The sequence below is a fragment of the Cimex lectularius genome, unplaced genomic scaffold (assembly GCF_000648675.2).
Source record: "Cimex lectularius strain Harlan isolate CLEC.00 unplaced genomic scaffold, Clec_2.1 scaffold4, whole genome shotgun sequence".
Taxonomy (NCBI): domain Eukaryota; kingdom Metazoa; phylum Arthropoda; class Insecta; order Hemiptera; family Cimicidae; genus Cimex; species Cimex lectularius.
Window position 1 is genome coordinate 2,136,075 of NW_019392723.1, and position 18,268 is coordinate 2,154,342.

Genomic DNA, 18,268 nt, shown 5'->3' on the forward strand with positions numbered 1-18,268 from the left:
TTGGAACTGTCGTATTAGTTCCCCTGCTTTTCTTTTTTCCTTTTTAACTTGATGTTAATTTTTTTTTTCAAAATAACCCTTTTTAACTTCAAATAAACCCATTTCTTTAAAGCATTAAAAAACCGGAGGGACAGTATGAAATATAAGCATATAAAGTAAAATTCTTGTATATATGCGTATTTTTATAAAATATAAAATAATTGGGCTCTTAGGAGACAATATGTAAATTAATTACAATTAAATCATTTGATTTGAGCATTTAAAAAATACATAAAATTGGTTTTTATTTAAAATACCACCTTAAAATTAAAGGAAAGGAATATTAAATGATAAACTACTTCCAACCCCTTCCATCAAACGAGACCACGTTTCTTCCCCTTTGAAGTTCGGTTTCTCCTCCCAAAGAAGTATCAATCACAGTAATGCATACATCATTAGAAAGATTATTAAATAAAGAAATTTTTGTGGGATTCGACAGTCTCTAAGGGTATTTGTAAAAGAGAGGCAAATTTTTGAATTCTTCCGAAAATTCCGGATTTTTGATCAATTTTACATTTGTCTTGTTATAAATGACATTTAAGAATTACACACTGATCCGAATACACCCAGTATAAAGTTTATTTTGCATTTTAAAAAATCTCCTTTCCCTCAATCTCAAACTCGAATTAATAGAAGAATCATTTGTTTTTATATTTAATTTAAATGAAATCAAGACTATATGTAAGAAACTTGACTTCACAAGAATCGAAAAAAGTGAACCGGCACTCGGGCACTACTGGGTCTGTCTTCACTCGCGGGTTTTTTTGTTTGAGTTATTCAAACGCGTTTCGGCATTACGCCATCTTCAGTGAAAAGCTCTCTCTCTAAAAACGTTTTTCACTGAAGATGGCGTAATGCCGAAAGAATAACTCAAACAAAAAAACCCGCGAGTGAAGACAGACCCAGTAGTGCCCGAGTGCCGATTCTTGGAATTTTAATTCTAGAATTATTTGATAAAAGTAAGTAATAGTAGTAGGTATTGTAAAGTGACCCCTCGTCCGCGACACCCAACTTAGCGGTTCTCTATCGGGAGAATTACTTTAGTACAACTAATAAAATTTTACCTGTTGCAATAATATTTACCGGGTTTCATTAGTCATCTTCCCTGGACCTTCATGATCCAGTGGGTCATGCTTGTCCCCTCGAAGGAACTGTTTACTTAACTTCTGGACAGGACATTTAAAGAATTATCTGAATGAAAAAACAAATTAAATTGTTATCTGCCGAGCTTTCGACCTATTTTAAGGTCATCATCAGGGCAATACTATCTTAAAGATGTCTACAAATCATATTTCTTCGAAAATAGTTTCATTGTCAGTCCCAACACTGCCAAGCTCTGTAATTGAGGACAGAGAGACTGTCACCGTGTTGACTTCGAGAACCGTTATCCATCAGAACTGACGTAAATAATGTTCATATTTAAAACATCGTATATCTTATCAAATGCTAGTTTTGCTAATTTGATCGTCGTTGTTTTTTCAGCCGTGTAATAATTTATTATCTTCCGTTTCAGGTTTTGACGATGTGGACAGGTTCACCGGAAACAACACCAACATCGACTATTTCAGGTTGATTCTCAAAGACGGCAACTTTATTCTCATCGGAGCAAGGTAAGCTAACACTAGGCATAATTTTACTTTTTTACTGTTTTAGTTTTCTTTATTTCCAATTTGCCTTGCAATGGTTAGAGAAACGGAATATTTTTGGAATTTATTGAGTAGATACGAAGTTGCTCTAGAGCACAAAGTGTATTTCTTGGGTGAGTTCCTAGAAGTAGCACATCCTTTTGATTGGATCAGGCATCCTAGCATGCTTTATAAACTTAAACGCTTTCTACCCATTCCATCTCCTGAAATCCTGCCTAACCAAGACCAGCTTGAACTTATCGTAGACAGGTCCAAAAAGTTGGAGGCAATACTGAATGAAAAAATGTACTTAGTGTACGTTCACATTGAAGAAACTATTGCCCTTCGCTGTACATCAACAATAAAGAGATACCGACTTCCCTTGAAATGTAGACAGCAAACAGACGTGCAATCCCCACACAAGACTTAAAAGGTAATCAACTTGCAGAAGACTTTGACAACTACTGTCTTGACCTTACACAAGGTTTTACTGCGACCACTTTGGACATATGGAACTGAGGTTCTGCCAAGCCTTCCATCATCAAACGCATCCAATCCTCCAATTGAATCGTCAAAGCTCCTTACTACGTCACTAACCACAACGACCTCCACAATCCTTTTGCCAACGATCCGTTCCCGATTCCAAAAATTTCACACCAATTGCATTCTCTTCACATTCCTATCCCGAGAACCCGGCACGTTGCCTTAATCAACGATGGCCTCGAGACCTCCTTGCCCCGTAATCCCTTAGACTGAGTGCCAGTATTGTCTGGTTACTCATACCCATCTGGGTGCAGCGCCTGGCATTAAGTGTTAGTTCTGTGACAGTGTGAAAAATCTAACTGTGATCAGATTTGTAATATGTACTAGGGTTACAAATAAAAAAAACACTCGATCAAATAATACGATTTTTAAATAAATCAAAGATCCGGATCAGATATACAAAAATTGTCGATTTCCTGCTTCAGTAATACCAATAGTTGACTGTGGTGATCTTCACTAATTTACATTGTAGGCAACCTACTGTTTGCAATTTTAATTTTCTGTGATTATTCGGAAATCGTGAGATGCGGTCTGGTGTGACGTAGGTTTCAGAAAAAACATTTTCTTTATCGTGCGACGTTTCGATCTTTATTCAGATCATCTTCAGGGCTCAAAGTGTTTGTTTACTGCGTAATTGTGCCATTCCTTCGTGTCGTGTTGAGAGTGCCCTTTTGTTGTAAGAAATGGAATGTTTGGGACCAAGTGATAGGAAGTTCTGGATTTCTCGAGGAATGTTAGTTTTTGTTAGGTCTGGAAACCATTTGTTTGTGTTAACAGGTGTTTGTTTGTTGAATAATTTGTTCAATTTTTTGGTGTTTTTGTTTTTAATTTGGTCAAAGTGGAAATTATATGCATCTTTTTGATGTTTGTAAAAAAAATTAAAATGCCTGTAGGTATTATGTTGGCGGTACTGAGTTTTAATTGTTGTTATTTTCGTGTTAATGTCTTAATGTTTTTGATGCTCGTGGTGATTTCTATGTTTAAAATGTTTCTTTTGAAATTTATTGTGGCTTGTATGTCGTTAATTCTGGTGTTGGGTTGTGTTAGTGTGACATTTGAGAAGTTAAAATTGTTTTTGATGTGAGTAGGAAATACCTTGTGTTGTCTGCATATCAACAAAAAGGTTCTCTGATTCATAGCCGATGCGAGTTTCTTCTCATTGTTGGCGATGTCCTTCAGAATACTTTTTGCTTCGTGTCCATATTTAGTTGAAATTTGTTCATAGAATCCCATGTTCTTCGTTCTTCTCGTGTACAAATGTGTGGTGATTAGTGACCGTTTGTCCATGAATATTCGGAAATCGTGAGATACGGTCTGGTGTGACGTAGGTTTCAGAAAAACATTTTTTTATCGTGCCAACGTTTCGATCTCTATTGAGATCATCTTCAGCGCTCAAAGTGTTTGTTTTCTACGTAATTGTGCCATTCTTGCGTGTCGTGTTGAGAGTGCCCAGTTTAATTTCTGTCGAGATAAAACGTATATAGAACTGATAAATGTTAAGATGCGTTTAGCTTCAAAGCAAAAGATCATTCGAATTTCTATGGAAAATTCGGGAATAATAATTAATAATTTTTTTTAAATTATTATCCACTCGGACACCATGTCAACCTCACCTTTCGAACTTTCCCTCCTGTTTTGCCATTTTTCAATTCATTCGATTCAGATGGGAAGTTGGTGTCCGAATGGGTCGAAGTCACGATAGCTCAAGTGGTAGAGCAGCGGCGTATTTAGACCGAAAGTCGTGGGTTCGAATCCCGCTCGTGACACTGACTTTTTTATCGCAGCCAATACCTTACGTAAAGATTAATTAATTGACAAAAGTTATTTGGTCAATCGGACCACGAACTCTAGCGGATAATTAATAATAATCAGCTTTTTTTCTCAAAAATCTAATATTTCCGTTCACCTTCCTTTGGTTCAATTGTTTAAAAAATTTAAATTTATTTTTATTATCGGGGATTGTAATAGTCTTCTGTTTATATTTATCAGTCTGATTCCTTTATTGTCTGTCCCTGCTACTACGTTCGAACCGAGTTGTTCAAATTGTTTTTAGTTCAAATCACTGACATGTTTTCGTAAATTGGTATACCGTTCCGAATTAGGTATCTACCAAACCTAATTGGTTTTCTAATTAAAGGGTTGCGGAATTTCATTGTACCTTAATTAAGGTCATTAAGGTCTCATAAAAATTGAAGAGACGAACAACATTTAAAAAAATATATATGCAATAACCTGAAATGTTTGAAGAGCGCTAATGGTAGGATCGATAAACTGTGTTTTAATTGAAATGGTTGCGGATGGTTTCAGAAACGTCTACAGCGAACAGTCAGTGTTTTTATTCCAGCGATTAGCTAATCCCCGATTACGCTGATTATGAGCTATTTATTCGTCTTACGAACAGGATTTTGCTCACCAGTGTAGAAATTGCGACTGACAAAACGAAAATAGCTTTGATGATATCGGCAAAATTGCTAATAAAAAAAAATATCAAAATGATAAGTCGATGAGCTTTCCTTTTCCGACGAAAATAATTATTTATTGAAAACCCCAATTGATTCGAAACGCATTTGAACAATTTGTAAGAGTGACAAATAGTGTTTTGGAAAATTTCAATCTTCGTAGTTAAAAAAAAAAAATCGAAGAAACGACATTATGTACATATGTGTGGTGATTAGTGACCGTTAATCGATTTTTATTTAGAAATCGTGAGATACGGTCTGGTGTGATGTAGGTTTCAGAAAAACATTTTCTTTATCGTGCCAACGTTTCGACCTTTATTGAGATCATCTTCAGGGTCTGGGATTTACAAACATTGTTTACATATAACAATTACTTTTGGATGTGGAAAAGTGAATTTACTTACAATGCAAAATATATTTTTTATATATTCAATCAAAGTATTTCTACTCACTCAAAGTGTTTGTCTTCTGTGTAATTGTGCCATTCTTGTTTGTCGTGTCGAGAGTGCCAGTGAGATTTTGCTATTTTGTGTTTAACATATATAAAATATATTTTGCATTGTATAAATTCACTTTTCCACATCCAAAATGTAATTGTAATATGTAAACAATGTTTATAAATCCCAGGCACTGAAGATGATCTCAATAAAGATCGAAACGTTGGCGCGATAAAGAAAATGTTTTTCTGAAACCTACATCACACCAGACCGCATCTCACGATTTCTAAATAAATTATGTATATAGAAATATTGCAAATAAATCAAATAGAAATGTAGTTCTATAACGAAATTAGATTTGGTTGTACATACTTGTGAGTGCCCTCCAAAATTATTAATAAATTCTGTTTTTAATGTTTCCTTTTTTCCTTGCGTTATAACGTCAATTTTTATTATAGTTACAAGGAACGTTAAGAACCTATGCTACCATACAAAAGTGAAAACAAAAATTTAAAACATTATTTTTATATAATTGTAGCTAAAAGTTTTGTAATTTCATTTCATATCAACTTGATATTAACTCTTTTTAACCTCAAATTAACCCTTATTAATTGCAAGTTATTTCTTTAGTTTTAAAAATTACGAGGTAGCGAGTAAAGTAATTTTCTTGTAGTCCGTCAAATTAACTCTTTTTAACTTCAAATTAGCCTTTTTAATTTAAAATTAACCATTTATTTAAACACTAATAACCTAAAAACCATATGAAAATTAATTATAATTACAATTAACAGTTATATACAACTAAATATAAAAATAAATTATTCTTCTATTATTAATACTAGATTTTTTAATAAATATGTACTGGGCACCTATATAAAATATACGAAAATTAATTACAATTAAAACTATATAAAATTAAATATAAAAATAAAGGGTTCTTCTTTTGAGTGTTTTTTAAATGTAAAGGTATTTCTTATGTATTCTACCACATTGAAATTAATTAAAATAAAGAGTTATATAATATTAGAGATAAAAAATGATTCTAGGTTCATGACAATCCGATTTTTTTTAATGTAAAATAATTAGTTTCTAGGGTAATTATTGTATGTTTAAAAAAATATGAAATTAATAGAAGTAATATTTTTTAATTTTTAATTTTAATCGAATTTTGAGCCCAATTATTTTATGTTAAAAAATTGCAAATGTGCAGGAATTTTACTTTAAATGCTCATATTTCATACCATCTCTAGTTTTTTAATGCATTAAAGAGAGAGTTAAATTGAAATAACAAATGATCAATTTGGAACAAAAAGGTTAATTTAAAGTCGCAAAAAAGGATTATTCCTCTTATTATACAAACATCCATCACTCCAATGTTCACATTGATTCTTGGTGATTTTGAATCGCTTCTTGGACAGTCCTTTTGTAAGAGTGATTATAAATTCAATATTTTTGGCTTAGATAGGAGGGAAGATGTCAAAATAATTACCAAACAATGCAAATTGCCCAGTTTACAAGGACATTCCTAGTAAAAAATCGCAACATCCTGGAATTTTCGTATTTTTCGAGCACATCTGGTTTCACATAAACCTAAAAGCTCAAAAGTACAAATTTCTGTTTTTTAAAAGTTATGCTGAAAGAACATGTTTGGCAATAAAAACTAACCCAACTACTATTTCAAGTGCAGGATTATAAATTTTATCCTGGTAACCAAGAGGCCATACGAAAGGAGTCTAAGCCACAGTCATTAACCGGATCCTCGGATCCTACTTTTTGGGCACTTTCCAAATAAATGGAAACATGCGGTAATGGCTATGGTCGAAAAGCAGCCACAATCCCGCAAGTTTGGGATCTCGGCTTGTTCAACTTATTTTGAAAAATAAAATTTTTTTTTTCTGAAAATACTTTCTCGCTCAAACATTTCTCGACAAACAACCTGGGTTGCCAAGCACTCGCCAACATTAAAAAATTTGATATCGGATTTTTGTGAACACCAATCAGTAATTCTGTTCCTCTTTCCAAACGTACCAGAACTAAACTGCTCAAAAATGAATAGGGATATTGAGTTTTGTAGTATTACTTTCCCTGGCATTCCTAATTTATTTTTATTATAAATAGCATTAAAATTTATAAAAAATAATATGTTTTTATTGAAGGGAAATTTAATTAAGGGATTCTGAAAAATAACAAAATAAAAGGTTTTAATTCCATAATTTTGTTTACTGGAGACAATAATTTGTTTAAACAATGAATACCGTGTATAATATCCTCTGTTAGCACCTTTTAGGCATACTGTTAATAAGGTTGTCACCAATTTCATAAGGCATTTGACTCGAACCATAGATGTTGCTACGCTGCACTCAGTTGTTGCATGGTGATCGAAAAGCCTTCTCCGCAACGCATCTCACATATGCTCAATGGTATTGAGGTCTGGGGGAAGGGGCAGATGGGAAATTCCCAGGTTTTCTAAACATTGATGAACAACTTTGCCTCTATCAGAGTTGGGCAAAATCAATCTAATTCAATCAGGATTAAGAATTTTGATTGACGTTTAATCATGATTGAATTAGTCATGAGTAAATTAATCATTATATGATTTAATCATAATTAATTCAATCATGAGGTATGACTAAATCATATAATGATTAATTTACTCATGACTAATTCAATCATGATTAAACGTCAATCAAAATTCTTAATCATGATTGAATTAGTTTGATTTTGCCCAACTCTGGCTACAATGACCAACTTACCAAAATCCAACCGACTCCGGATAAAAATTTTGAGATGAGAGTAATGCTCAAGGCCAACCTTCAAAACTTGTTATCATAAACGAAAACCAAAGTTACATAATTATTCTACATGTCTATTTTACTATAATCAAGACCCCTAAATGGTGTATTTTCCAAATAATATAGAAATCTCTCCTTTTAAGTGGAATAAATTTTAATTCAAAGAAATATTTTTTCCATTGATCGGTTATGTAAACATATTTACTTTTCAAAGCGTAGCTTGTTCTAGGATTTTTTTATTTTATTTTATTATTATCATTATCATTATTTTTTGGCTTTTCATAACGACGGAGTTTTACTTATAATTGGAAGATTGATTTTTGTTAAATAAGGTGTTGAAGGATTTTCGTTTTGATGAAATAAATTTCTGTTAGAAAATTTTTTAAAAGTGATGAAGTGTATTTTTCATTTTTTGAGCACCCATTTGTACATGATTTATCGAAATTTAGTCATGACTAACTATATTGTTACTAGTCATGCCTCGTATTTAATTACTAGTCATGACTAATTTAGCCATCAATCACATATGGCGACTAATGACTAAATTAGTCACTTACTACCAATCATGACTAACGGTCTGAGTGATCAATCATTAATCATTAGACATGACTAATTTTTGCTCAACACTGGCCTCTATCAGGTCTGGCATTGTCATACAGAAATCGAAAATCCCTGCTAATGAGATCCCTGTTTTGAGGGATGTATTCCTCGATAATTTCTTGGACTTAACGGACTGCGGTGAGGTTGCCTTCAACAACAAGGAGTCCAGTTCGTCTTCCAGTGTAATACCCAGCTCAGACTATTTCACCGCCTCCGCAAACTGCACTGAAAGGAGCACGAACTGGGGCATAGTACGCATCGCCTGTTCTCGGTAGAATCTTGGGCGCCTGCCATCACTCGCTGCACCATATTCTCATTAGTTGCTTGGTGGCTGGCTGTTGATGCAGGTCGTCTCGAAGGGGCTACAATGCAATGGCCAACTTCTCACAAACGAATGGTTAGAATAAGATAATAAGAATAAATTACAAATATTTTTTTTTAAATTGTGGCTTCCGACATCTAGGTTATTTTAGCCCCCAACTAAGTCTACATTCATACAAATAAATACATTCATACACATAAATACATCCATACAGTACACTCATTCCGTTTGGTCGGTGGATTATTCCTCCACCGACCTTTATTCAAACTAGTCTAGATTAGGGTCGATGGAGTACTTTTGTAAATATTCCGCCATCGACCCCGAACACACACCCACACGATCTCAAAGTTCGAGGGGTGATGATGACGTTATATTTCACCCTCACCCCTCGCCATTCACGCTAAAAAGTACATGCACTCAGACAAAATATACAGACACACAACACATAAGATGTATTATATACAGTAAAAAAACCCAATTTCCCCTAAAAAGCGGAACAGAGGATCCAGAAACCCGCTGCCGTGCTCGAGTACCATTATCAGATTGGATGGCATGCCTGCACGCTCCCTGTAGGGAGCCAAGGCATGACATGTTTCCAGTATGTGGGACACATCGTGCAACCTTTCTCTACGTGAATATCCCTATTTATTTTTGAGCAGTGTATTTTCGGTAATTCATTTTTTTTCCTAGGAATAATTATTGGGACAAAGCAAAAATAAATTATCTTTCTATAATATTAAAAAGGTTTTGGCTGAAATCTGACAGAGAAGGACCTATACGATTTTAATGGTGTAAAAAGAGAAAATAGGGGGACGAGTACAAGTAACGTTTTAATAGAATTTTTCATCTTTCACTTCTCTCGCTATTTTCTCAGTTTAAACTTTAAGAAACCATGTCATAGTATACATCGTTGGAAAAAGGAACTTTTTTTGCGGAAAATAAGCTTATTTTGAAATTTGTAAATTAAATTGCAACACTTATAGCATGGATGCGATGTCCATTTCCCGTTAGATCGGTCGTCCTGATTTGTCCATACCATGACGTGCTGTCCCAATTGGCCAGAAATAAAAAGAACACAATTCATTCCCCCCTGGCACAACTGTTTCAGACATTCCTACATTTGTTTGCCGTTTGTTTTATCAAAAGTGTCTGACGTTATTGAAATCATTGGAAATTTGGAGAGGTCCATGCGTACATACAATTTGAGTTTCAAAAGAGAGGATTACCGTATATGCATCTACTAGTTCCCTAGTTAGTAGGAAATTCCGAATAAAGAATCTGACCCTTCATTATGGTTTAAAGTGATAAAGCGTGGTCCTCACGTTAAACAGTGTTGGGATGAAGACACATCTGTTCGAAAAAGTTTCCAAAATCAATTATAGAAGCTACCGATATGACAAAACCTGGTTTTCCACCGTACAAACGAAGAGACAACCGTTTTGACTGTAACACATATAATGGGAAAAAAGGAGCACAAACGGTTTACGCAGACAATTCGATGATTGCACCTTACATTTGACTGTCAGATTTATGTTGAGTTTTGTGCTTCTGTAATGAGTATCAAATACATTTACAAATATATAACCTATCACCTATCGTAAAGGTCATGATAGAGCGTCACCGTTAGTAAAGATGATAGTACATATATTTTATATACGAAGTGCAATGTAAAGTGCGTTGCACTTAATGAAATTACCAATGCATGTACGGTCACACAACGTTGAATTAAGTTCATTTGCCCCAGGGCAAAATCATATTACATTTACAGAGGGAAAGGAACATGAAGCGTTGGCGTAGAGTGAGCAAAAACAAAACTATTAGCTTATTTTAAATGAAATGAAACAGATAAGAATGCTCGGCAATTTACGTTTTGGGGACCGCGGTAGCCGATTGGTTAGCGTGAGTGACTCTCGGCTCATAGACGCCGCGGTCGTGGGTTCGCTTCCCACCGTCGCCTCTGGCCTTTTTTTCACGATCCCCCCCCAAATATTAAAAAAAAAAAAAAAATGAAATAGCAAGTACGTAAAAACAATTATAAAGTTTTAGCACGACTGAACATCGTTTCACCGAAAGAGAGAGAGAGATGTCGAACGTTTTCGTCTGAAACTATTCCTTAGAGACGCAAAAGCTATTACAAGTTTGGATGAATTGCGCACGATAAAAGGAATATTGTACTTATTAACAAGCAGCGAGAGTGGGACTGTGCGAATCGGAAAATTATATGTTCAAAATGATGAGCGATGTTGCTTCAGAAATGATGCCAAATAGGTTGAGACATTTCTCTGTTTACTATTTAGTAGCTGGTGGATCTGAGAAGGGCAGGTTGTCTTGTAGCGTTGAGACGATGAATCGTGGCCGTTTGTGTGCCGTTGGTAGAGGTCCATGACTGAGAGAAGCGTTGGCTCAGGTCCGGGGCCGTGAGTCGGTTCTGCAGCGGTTGAAGGGATTCTGGTGCAGCAGGTAGCCGAGTGCAGCATTTGGCCAGTAGCCAAGACGGCTGTGTTGAGAAGGCGAAGTCGAGGCTGATGCCGCGAGTACCCTTGCGTCGTGTCGGTGTTCCATTACTGATTGGCGAGAACACGTAGGCTAGACGAGTGTCGAAATGTAAATTGCGGACTCGTCGGAGAGAAGAGTCTGATGACTTTGAAAGTCTGAAGTCAGTAGGGCAGTGCCACTGCTTATATTCGAAATGGCTCTTCTTTAATTGACGCAAATCCAAAGTAAATTTTTCCATAAGGTTGTATTACCCCAGTGGACATCTGCCCGATGCCATGCAACGCTACCCTACTCTACTCTCTGCGATCCCCACTGTCCAGATTTTCATCAGGTAGCATCGAGTACAGGCGAAGACAAAAGAACCAGACACTCATATTTTTATTCAAACTATTATTGTCGTTTTATTAATTACAACATACTTATTTTAATATAAACCAAATTAACCGAGATCAAAAATTCATTAGTTTTTATTTTAAAAAAATTAATTTTAATGGTTTGGTAGAAAACTGATCAAAACACCGGAATACCATTTTTTGATATAATGAATATAACTAACAATTTATTACACGGTTTTACTTATAAAATTTAACTAACAATTTATTTCGTAGTTTTGCTCATACAATTACACCATTTTCGTCGAGTAGCATCAGAACAGGACACTAGATTTTTGTAGTTTATTTCAAGAAGATGAAACAAACTCGAGTTCTTAACTTATTGTAAGACAATCCACATGTCCAATTATAAACCAATGCTGCTGGAACCGGAACTAGCAGGCAATTGTACTACTCTACTAGTCTTTTTTATTTTCACCATTTCGCACTTCACCTCTATAAGGTGCAAGACAAAGATAGGGATTAAAATATAATGCAAATTTAAAAAAAATGCAGTTTTTTTTAATGGAACATTTCACAACTTGCTCATTTCTGCCCCGAGCGCATGCGAAATATTACAACACACATTCAGTACGCATTCACGCAAATAAATACATTCACACGTATATACATTGAATTCATTCTATTTGGTGATGGAGTACTCAATATTCCTCTATCGACCTGCATACAATAAAAAACTAATCTAATTGGGGTCGATAGGGTACTTTTATAAATAATCCGCCACAGTTACGTACACAGCTCGAGGAGCGATGGGAATGGTCTTCAACCATCAGCCCCTTCCCATTCACTCTAATAAATACACTCACTCAGACAAAACACAGAAACACAAAACACATATTTTGACGGCTATATACAATAAATTAATTCCCAATTCCCCTAAACAGCGGAACAGGGGACCCTGCAACTCGCTATTGTGTCCAAGAACCATTCTTAAATCCGGGGCATGCCTACACGCCTCTGTTTTGTGGGACACATCGAGCAACCTTTCTCTGAACAAGGGGCACCTGCGCGGTCTTTGGCCCGTGTGTCAACCGCGTACATAGAAAATATTGTTTTCAACGAAGCGTTGGAGTTATTTCTAGCGATCCTGCCAAAAATCGTCTAGTGGGGGGGCTCCACTCGCTAACCCCGGGCTAACCCACGGCAGCTAGCGCCCTGCTAGCTTTTTCGCTAGGGGATGAGTGGTCAATGAAATAAAAGGGGAAAAAAGGGTTGGTGAGCGAAGCGAGCAGGGGCGGAGCAGGCCCCTAGTAAAGAATTAAAATGTAAAAAGGATTGCAGAAATGTATTTTTCAATGGCTCTCTATTGTTTATCACCCTTCCCACATAAGGCGGAAATTAAGGGATGTTGAGGGTTAAAATTCTTCCTTTCCTTCTTTTCTTCCATCTTTCTAGGGAATAATATATTTAACGAAGTTTTTCGTCAGAGTCTACGCATTGAAATGAAATACCGATGCCGTTTGGTAGCTAGTATTGACCCGCTTTGCCGTCTCATTTTCGCCAGTTTGACCTCCTTCTTCATTTGCTCCACCTTTAGTTTTCAGAACATTGGATTTTTCATCAACAAAAAACTGCTTTATTTTTATAATTGTTCATGAAATATGAAGAACTTGATAAGTTGATAGGACAAAGCCCGAAAACTTTTAAGAACTTATCTATACATGTAAATATAAAATGCGTTCATATCTAAAACACCACATGAAAATTAATTAAAACTGAAATTAAAAGTTACATAACATTAAATATAAAAACAAATTATTTTTCTGTTAATTTCAGATTTTTTAGTTAGAAAATATTTGTAGTTGATAAAAATAATTATCCATGTGGTATTTGAGATAAGAACCTAATTTTTTCGAGTTCTCAAACCCTTTTTTTAATTTCAACCTAACACTTTCTTTAAAATATTTTAAAAAATTAAGAAATGGCATCATGTAAAATTAAATTCCTGTAAATTTCCAATTTTTTAATATAAAATAATTGTGCTCTAAGATATATTGTGAAAATAAAGAGTTAATTTGAAATTTAAAATAGTTTGAAGCTAAAAAGGGTTAATGTGAAATTAAAAAATAGTTAATTTTAAATTAAAAAGGGTTAATTTGAAGTTAAAAAGGGTTGATTTGAAATTAAAAACATTAATTTGAAGTAAAAAGTGTTAACTTGATGTTAAAAATGTTTAATTGGAAATAAAAAAGATTAATTGACGGAACAAAGCTATACATATATCCCTTAGCGTTTTTTAACTAGAATTTAAATAAAAATTATGGTTTTTAAAAATGGTTTGTCCTTAGGCTCAGAGTTTTATTGTGATTAACTTTTTTGTTGTATCTATTTCAGAAATCTTGTGTACAATGTCAGCATAACTGATTTCTCAGAAGCACAAGTGAGTAATCAATGATATTTACTTTATTTAAATATGTTTAAAAAAATATTTTGCAGAGATTGGTTTGGTACTCGCCTGAAGAAGCTGTGAAAATGTGTGTTGTTAAAGGAAAAGATGAGGTAAAGTTTGATTTCCTATGTCCAAACATTTTTTTTCTTAAGCTTTAGATAAGTACGTACCAAATGTTAAACTTAAACAACCTTTTATCAATCTTTTATTTATAGGACAATTGTCAAAATTATATAAGGATAATTGCAAAGACAGAACAAGGAAATTTAGTTCTTTGCGGTACAAATTCTTTTAAACCTGTGTGTCGGGAATACTCGATTGCTGTAAGTAAAAAAAATATATATATATTTAAAAAAATGGAAAATTTGAAAAATGCTTCTAATTTATTTTTCTTTACAGGCTGGTTCTTATAATCTCATAAGAGAAAAACCAGGACAAGCAGTCTGTCCATATGATCCACTTCATAACAGCACTGCAGTTTATGTCGGTAAATACATTTTATATATAATTATTTTTATTTAAAATTGTAAATCTCTACTATGAACGTTAAGTTTTCTAAATATAAAAATTTGATTGATTTTTTAATTTTTTTTTCACCCTGAAAAACTTTGCACAGGGAAATTTTGTAGTTGGACCTCTTTGCATTCATTCATTATTATCTGATGTCTACCATGTAATTTTTCAGTGTAGTGGATTGACATATTATCCACAATTTATGGAAGCAAGCATCTGCCAGAGGCATGCTGTCCCTCCAAGTTACTCTCCATCTGCTTAGACATTCTTCCCATTTTTTCATAAACCTTTGGCTACTGGATATTTGGTACATGGTAATCAAGACCAAGAAGACAGAAAAGCAGAAAGAAGAGCATTTTTTAGTGTTACTCTAGATGGTTGTAGTCCCTGCCCTGTTGTAGTATGTTTTTTTGGTCTTCTCTGTAACCTGCCGGTGGAAGAGCACCATCTTTGATCAGTGTGGATCGCAGGGATTCCAATTTTGCAATTTTTTTTAGGGATCCAATTACTGCCTATCGCCCCTCCCCCGACTGGTGTCTTAGAGGACTGTATTGGGGGGGGGGAGGACCTGGTACCCTAGCATTCTGGATAACCCCTGGATTTTATTTGAGAATAACATGAAAAAAGTGTTTTACCCTAAGGCAGTTTGACATTAAGACTCCCTGTATGACATAGGAATGACCCTTCTTTTGGGACCTTGGTTAGGTCATCCGAATCGTATTTACCAGGCTAGCAGTTCTGGGTCTGAATCCTGGCTTAACCTTCTGGTTTTATTTGCGAATAATATGATAAATGTATTTTAAAGAGTCGTTCATGACACCCAAAGGAGTTTTGATGTTCAGCTTCCCTGTATGACAGTAATTGTCCCAAACTTTTTTTGGGGACCACAGTGTAGGTTGTCCGTCTCTTATCTGCCATGCTTGTTGTTCTGGGTTGGCATCCAGGCTTAACCCTTGGAATTTCATTTGAGAATAATATGAAAAAAGTACTGTAAAGTGATTTGACCCCTTATCTGCGACACCCAAAAGATGTCCTCCTGTATGATAGGATTTACTTTACTTTACTGGTGTCATATTCTAGGCTTCTTAGTCCTGTTTTTATGAGTGCTCCATGGTTATGGGAAATTGGTTTCATCTTGTGTTGAAAGTTCTCATAAAGCTATGATTTGACTGGTGGAATCTGTGCAACTTTCTCTTTAATATTAACAGATCCTTAAATATAGCCAGTGTTGGTCTGTCAGGCCCAATTTCAGGTTTATCTCCCTGGATGATTTAGCATTAGATTACCATATGATGGATGGTTTATCACAACATGGAGAAATTATTAAACCATAATATGAGTTTATATACTTATCCTACTAACTAAATATTTTCAAAAAATGATGAATTTTTCTAGATGGGGATCTCTACACTGGTACGGTGGCTGATTTCTCTGGCATGGACCCCATTATTTATAGAGAACCTTTACAAACAGAACAATATGATTCTATGAGCTTAAATGGTATATCTTTTTTTTATAAATATTATGTAAGCACAAATAAGAATATATATTTTTTTTCCTATTAGCTCCAAACTTTGTCAATTCCATGACCCAAGGGGATTTTGTGTACTTCTTCTTTCGAGAGACCGCTGTTGAATATATCAACTGTGGAAAGGTTAGCTTGCTTTTATCTACTCGTTTATAACTGTTTATAATTTTGACTTTAATTATATATTATTTTATTATTAAGGCTGTGTTCTCAAGAGTTGCAAGAGTGTGTAAATATGACCGTGGAGGCCCGCATAGGTTCCGCAATAGGTGGACATCTTTCCTGAAGTCTCGTTTAAATTGCTCAGTTCAAGGGGACTTTCCATTTTACTTCAATGAAATCCGTAAGTACTAAATGAACACACACTTCATAATGATCACTGTTAACCACTTATAAACTTAGATTTTTAATATACATTTCTAATATTTAATTAAATAAATGTCCTGAATATCTATCAACTTTTTTCCCACATTCCTTATCCAAACACACCAATTTTAATTGTGATTAATTTTTCATTTAATTTAATTTGAAAATCCCAAATATTATCTATTAAAGAAGTTCTCAAATTAAAAGAAGAAACCTCCATTTTTATATTTACATTTATATTTTTAATTTCAATTTCAGTTAATTTTTTTATGGTCTTCTAAGAGTGCTATTATTTTATACTAAAAAAATCACAGGTATTTCAATTTACATGCTTAATTTCATACGTCAGCGTTAAAAAGGGTCAATTGAAATTAAAAAAAGGTTAATGGTAATGGGTTAAAGTTATTGAAAAGGTTAAAACTGGTTCATTTGAAATTAGCAAGGTTTATTTGGACAAAAAATGGAGTTAATTTGAAATTAAAAAGGTAAATCTAAAGTTAAAAATAGTTTATTTAAAGTTCAAAAGGGTTAATTTGAAATAAAAAGGTTAATTTAAAGTTAAAAAGAGTTCATTTTAATTTTAATTTTTTTAAAAATTGTAATTTGAAGTTAAAAATTGTTCATTTGATGGGAAAAACTATAAAATACATATACTTGCACACAATCATATTATACTTTTTTTTGTTGATTAACTCAATTATTAACTCATTAATTATTGTATAATATTTGCCATTAAATTATAAATTATTAAAAAATTTACTTCATACACACAATTGCAACAATTTTATATGTATGCAATTACAAAAGGATAAATAAAGTTTATAAATAAAGTTATTTTATATTTTTCCCCTTAAGAATCTACAACTGAATTGGTAGAAGGGACTTACGGATCTGTAACAACTCATCTTCTGTATGCTGTATTCACAACTCCAATTAACAGTATTGGTGGATCTGCTGTTTGTGCCTTTGCTCTTCAAGACATTACAGATACTTTTGAAGGCAATTTTAAGGAGCAATCTGAACTCAATTCAAATTGGCTACCTGTGCAAAGTGTAAAAGTACGTACATATTTAAACGTCTCATATGGCTTTTTTGTAAATTTGTTTTAATATATGATTTTACAGGTGCCTGATCCTAGACCAGGGCAATGTGTAAATGACTCAAGAACTCTCCCAGATTTAACGCTAAATTTTATAAAAACTCATGCATTAATGGATGAGTCTGTGCCTTCCTTTTTCAGACAACCAATTTTGGTTAGAACAACTTTTCAGTGAGTATTATTGTTTATTGTTTGAGATCTTGAAATCAAACGTGCCAAGAATAAAATGAATTTTTCAAGCCAATAGTGAGAATTTATGTATTTAAATTCCTGTTTTGTTTCAGTTATAGATTTACACAAATAGCAGTTGATCCTCAGATAAAAACACCTGGAGGGAAATCTTACGATGTACTTTTTATAGGAACAGGTACCAGAAATGACAATTATTCTTCTTCTCGAGTTACATTAATATATATTTTTTTGTAGATAATGGAAAAGTCTTAAAGACAGTAAATGCTGAATCTGCCGATTCTATTCAAAGAGTGACACCAGTTGTAATAGAAGAGCTACAAGTATTTCACCCAAATGTGAGTGTCAGGAATTTGCAAATTGTCCGAACAGCAGCCCAACCAGAAGGCAGGCTCATCGTTGTGTCAGATTTTGAAGTCCTTTCTCTTCGCCTGCATCGTTGCGACAAAGTCAACTCTGGTTGCAGGTTTGTCTTTTAC

General features: G+C 34.1%; 1 protein-coding gene across 1 annotated transcript in view; it reads left to right on the forward strand.

Annotated features, from left to right (window-relative positions):
- LOC106672286 (semaphorin-1A) overlaps nucleotides 1-18,268 on the forward strand; it is a 142,430-nt gene that overhangs the window by 119,457 nt on the left and 4,705 nt on the right. The window contains exons 3-14 of the mRNA XM_014403600.2: nucleotides 1,553-1,649; nucleotides 14,040-14,085; nucleotides 14,142-14,204; nucleotides 14,310-14,417; nucleotides 14,494-14,581; nucleotides 16,003-16,107; nucleotides 16,173-16,261; nucleotides 16,337-16,478; nucleotides 17,357-17,559; nucleotides 17,626-17,771; nucleotides 17,885-17,967; nucleotides 18,027-18,255. Coding sequence (XP_014259086.1) covers nucleotides 1,553-1,649; nucleotides 14,040-14,085; nucleotides 14,142-14,204; nucleotides 14,310-14,417; nucleotides 14,494-14,581; nucleotides 16,003-16,107; nucleotides 16,173-16,261; nucleotides 16,337-16,478; nucleotides 17,357-17,559; nucleotides 17,626-17,771; nucleotides 17,885-17,967; nucleotides 18,027-18,255 — 1,399 coding nt within the window. The remainder of the gene's footprint in view (nucleotides 1-1,552; nucleotides 1,650-14,039; nucleotides 14,086-14,141; nucleotides 14,205-14,309; nucleotides 14,418-14,493; nucleotides 14,582-16,002; nucleotides 16,108-16,172; nucleotides 16,262-16,336; nucleotides 16,479-17,356; nucleotides 17,560-17,625; nucleotides 17,772-17,884; nucleotides 17,968-18,026; nucleotides 18,256-18,268) is intronic.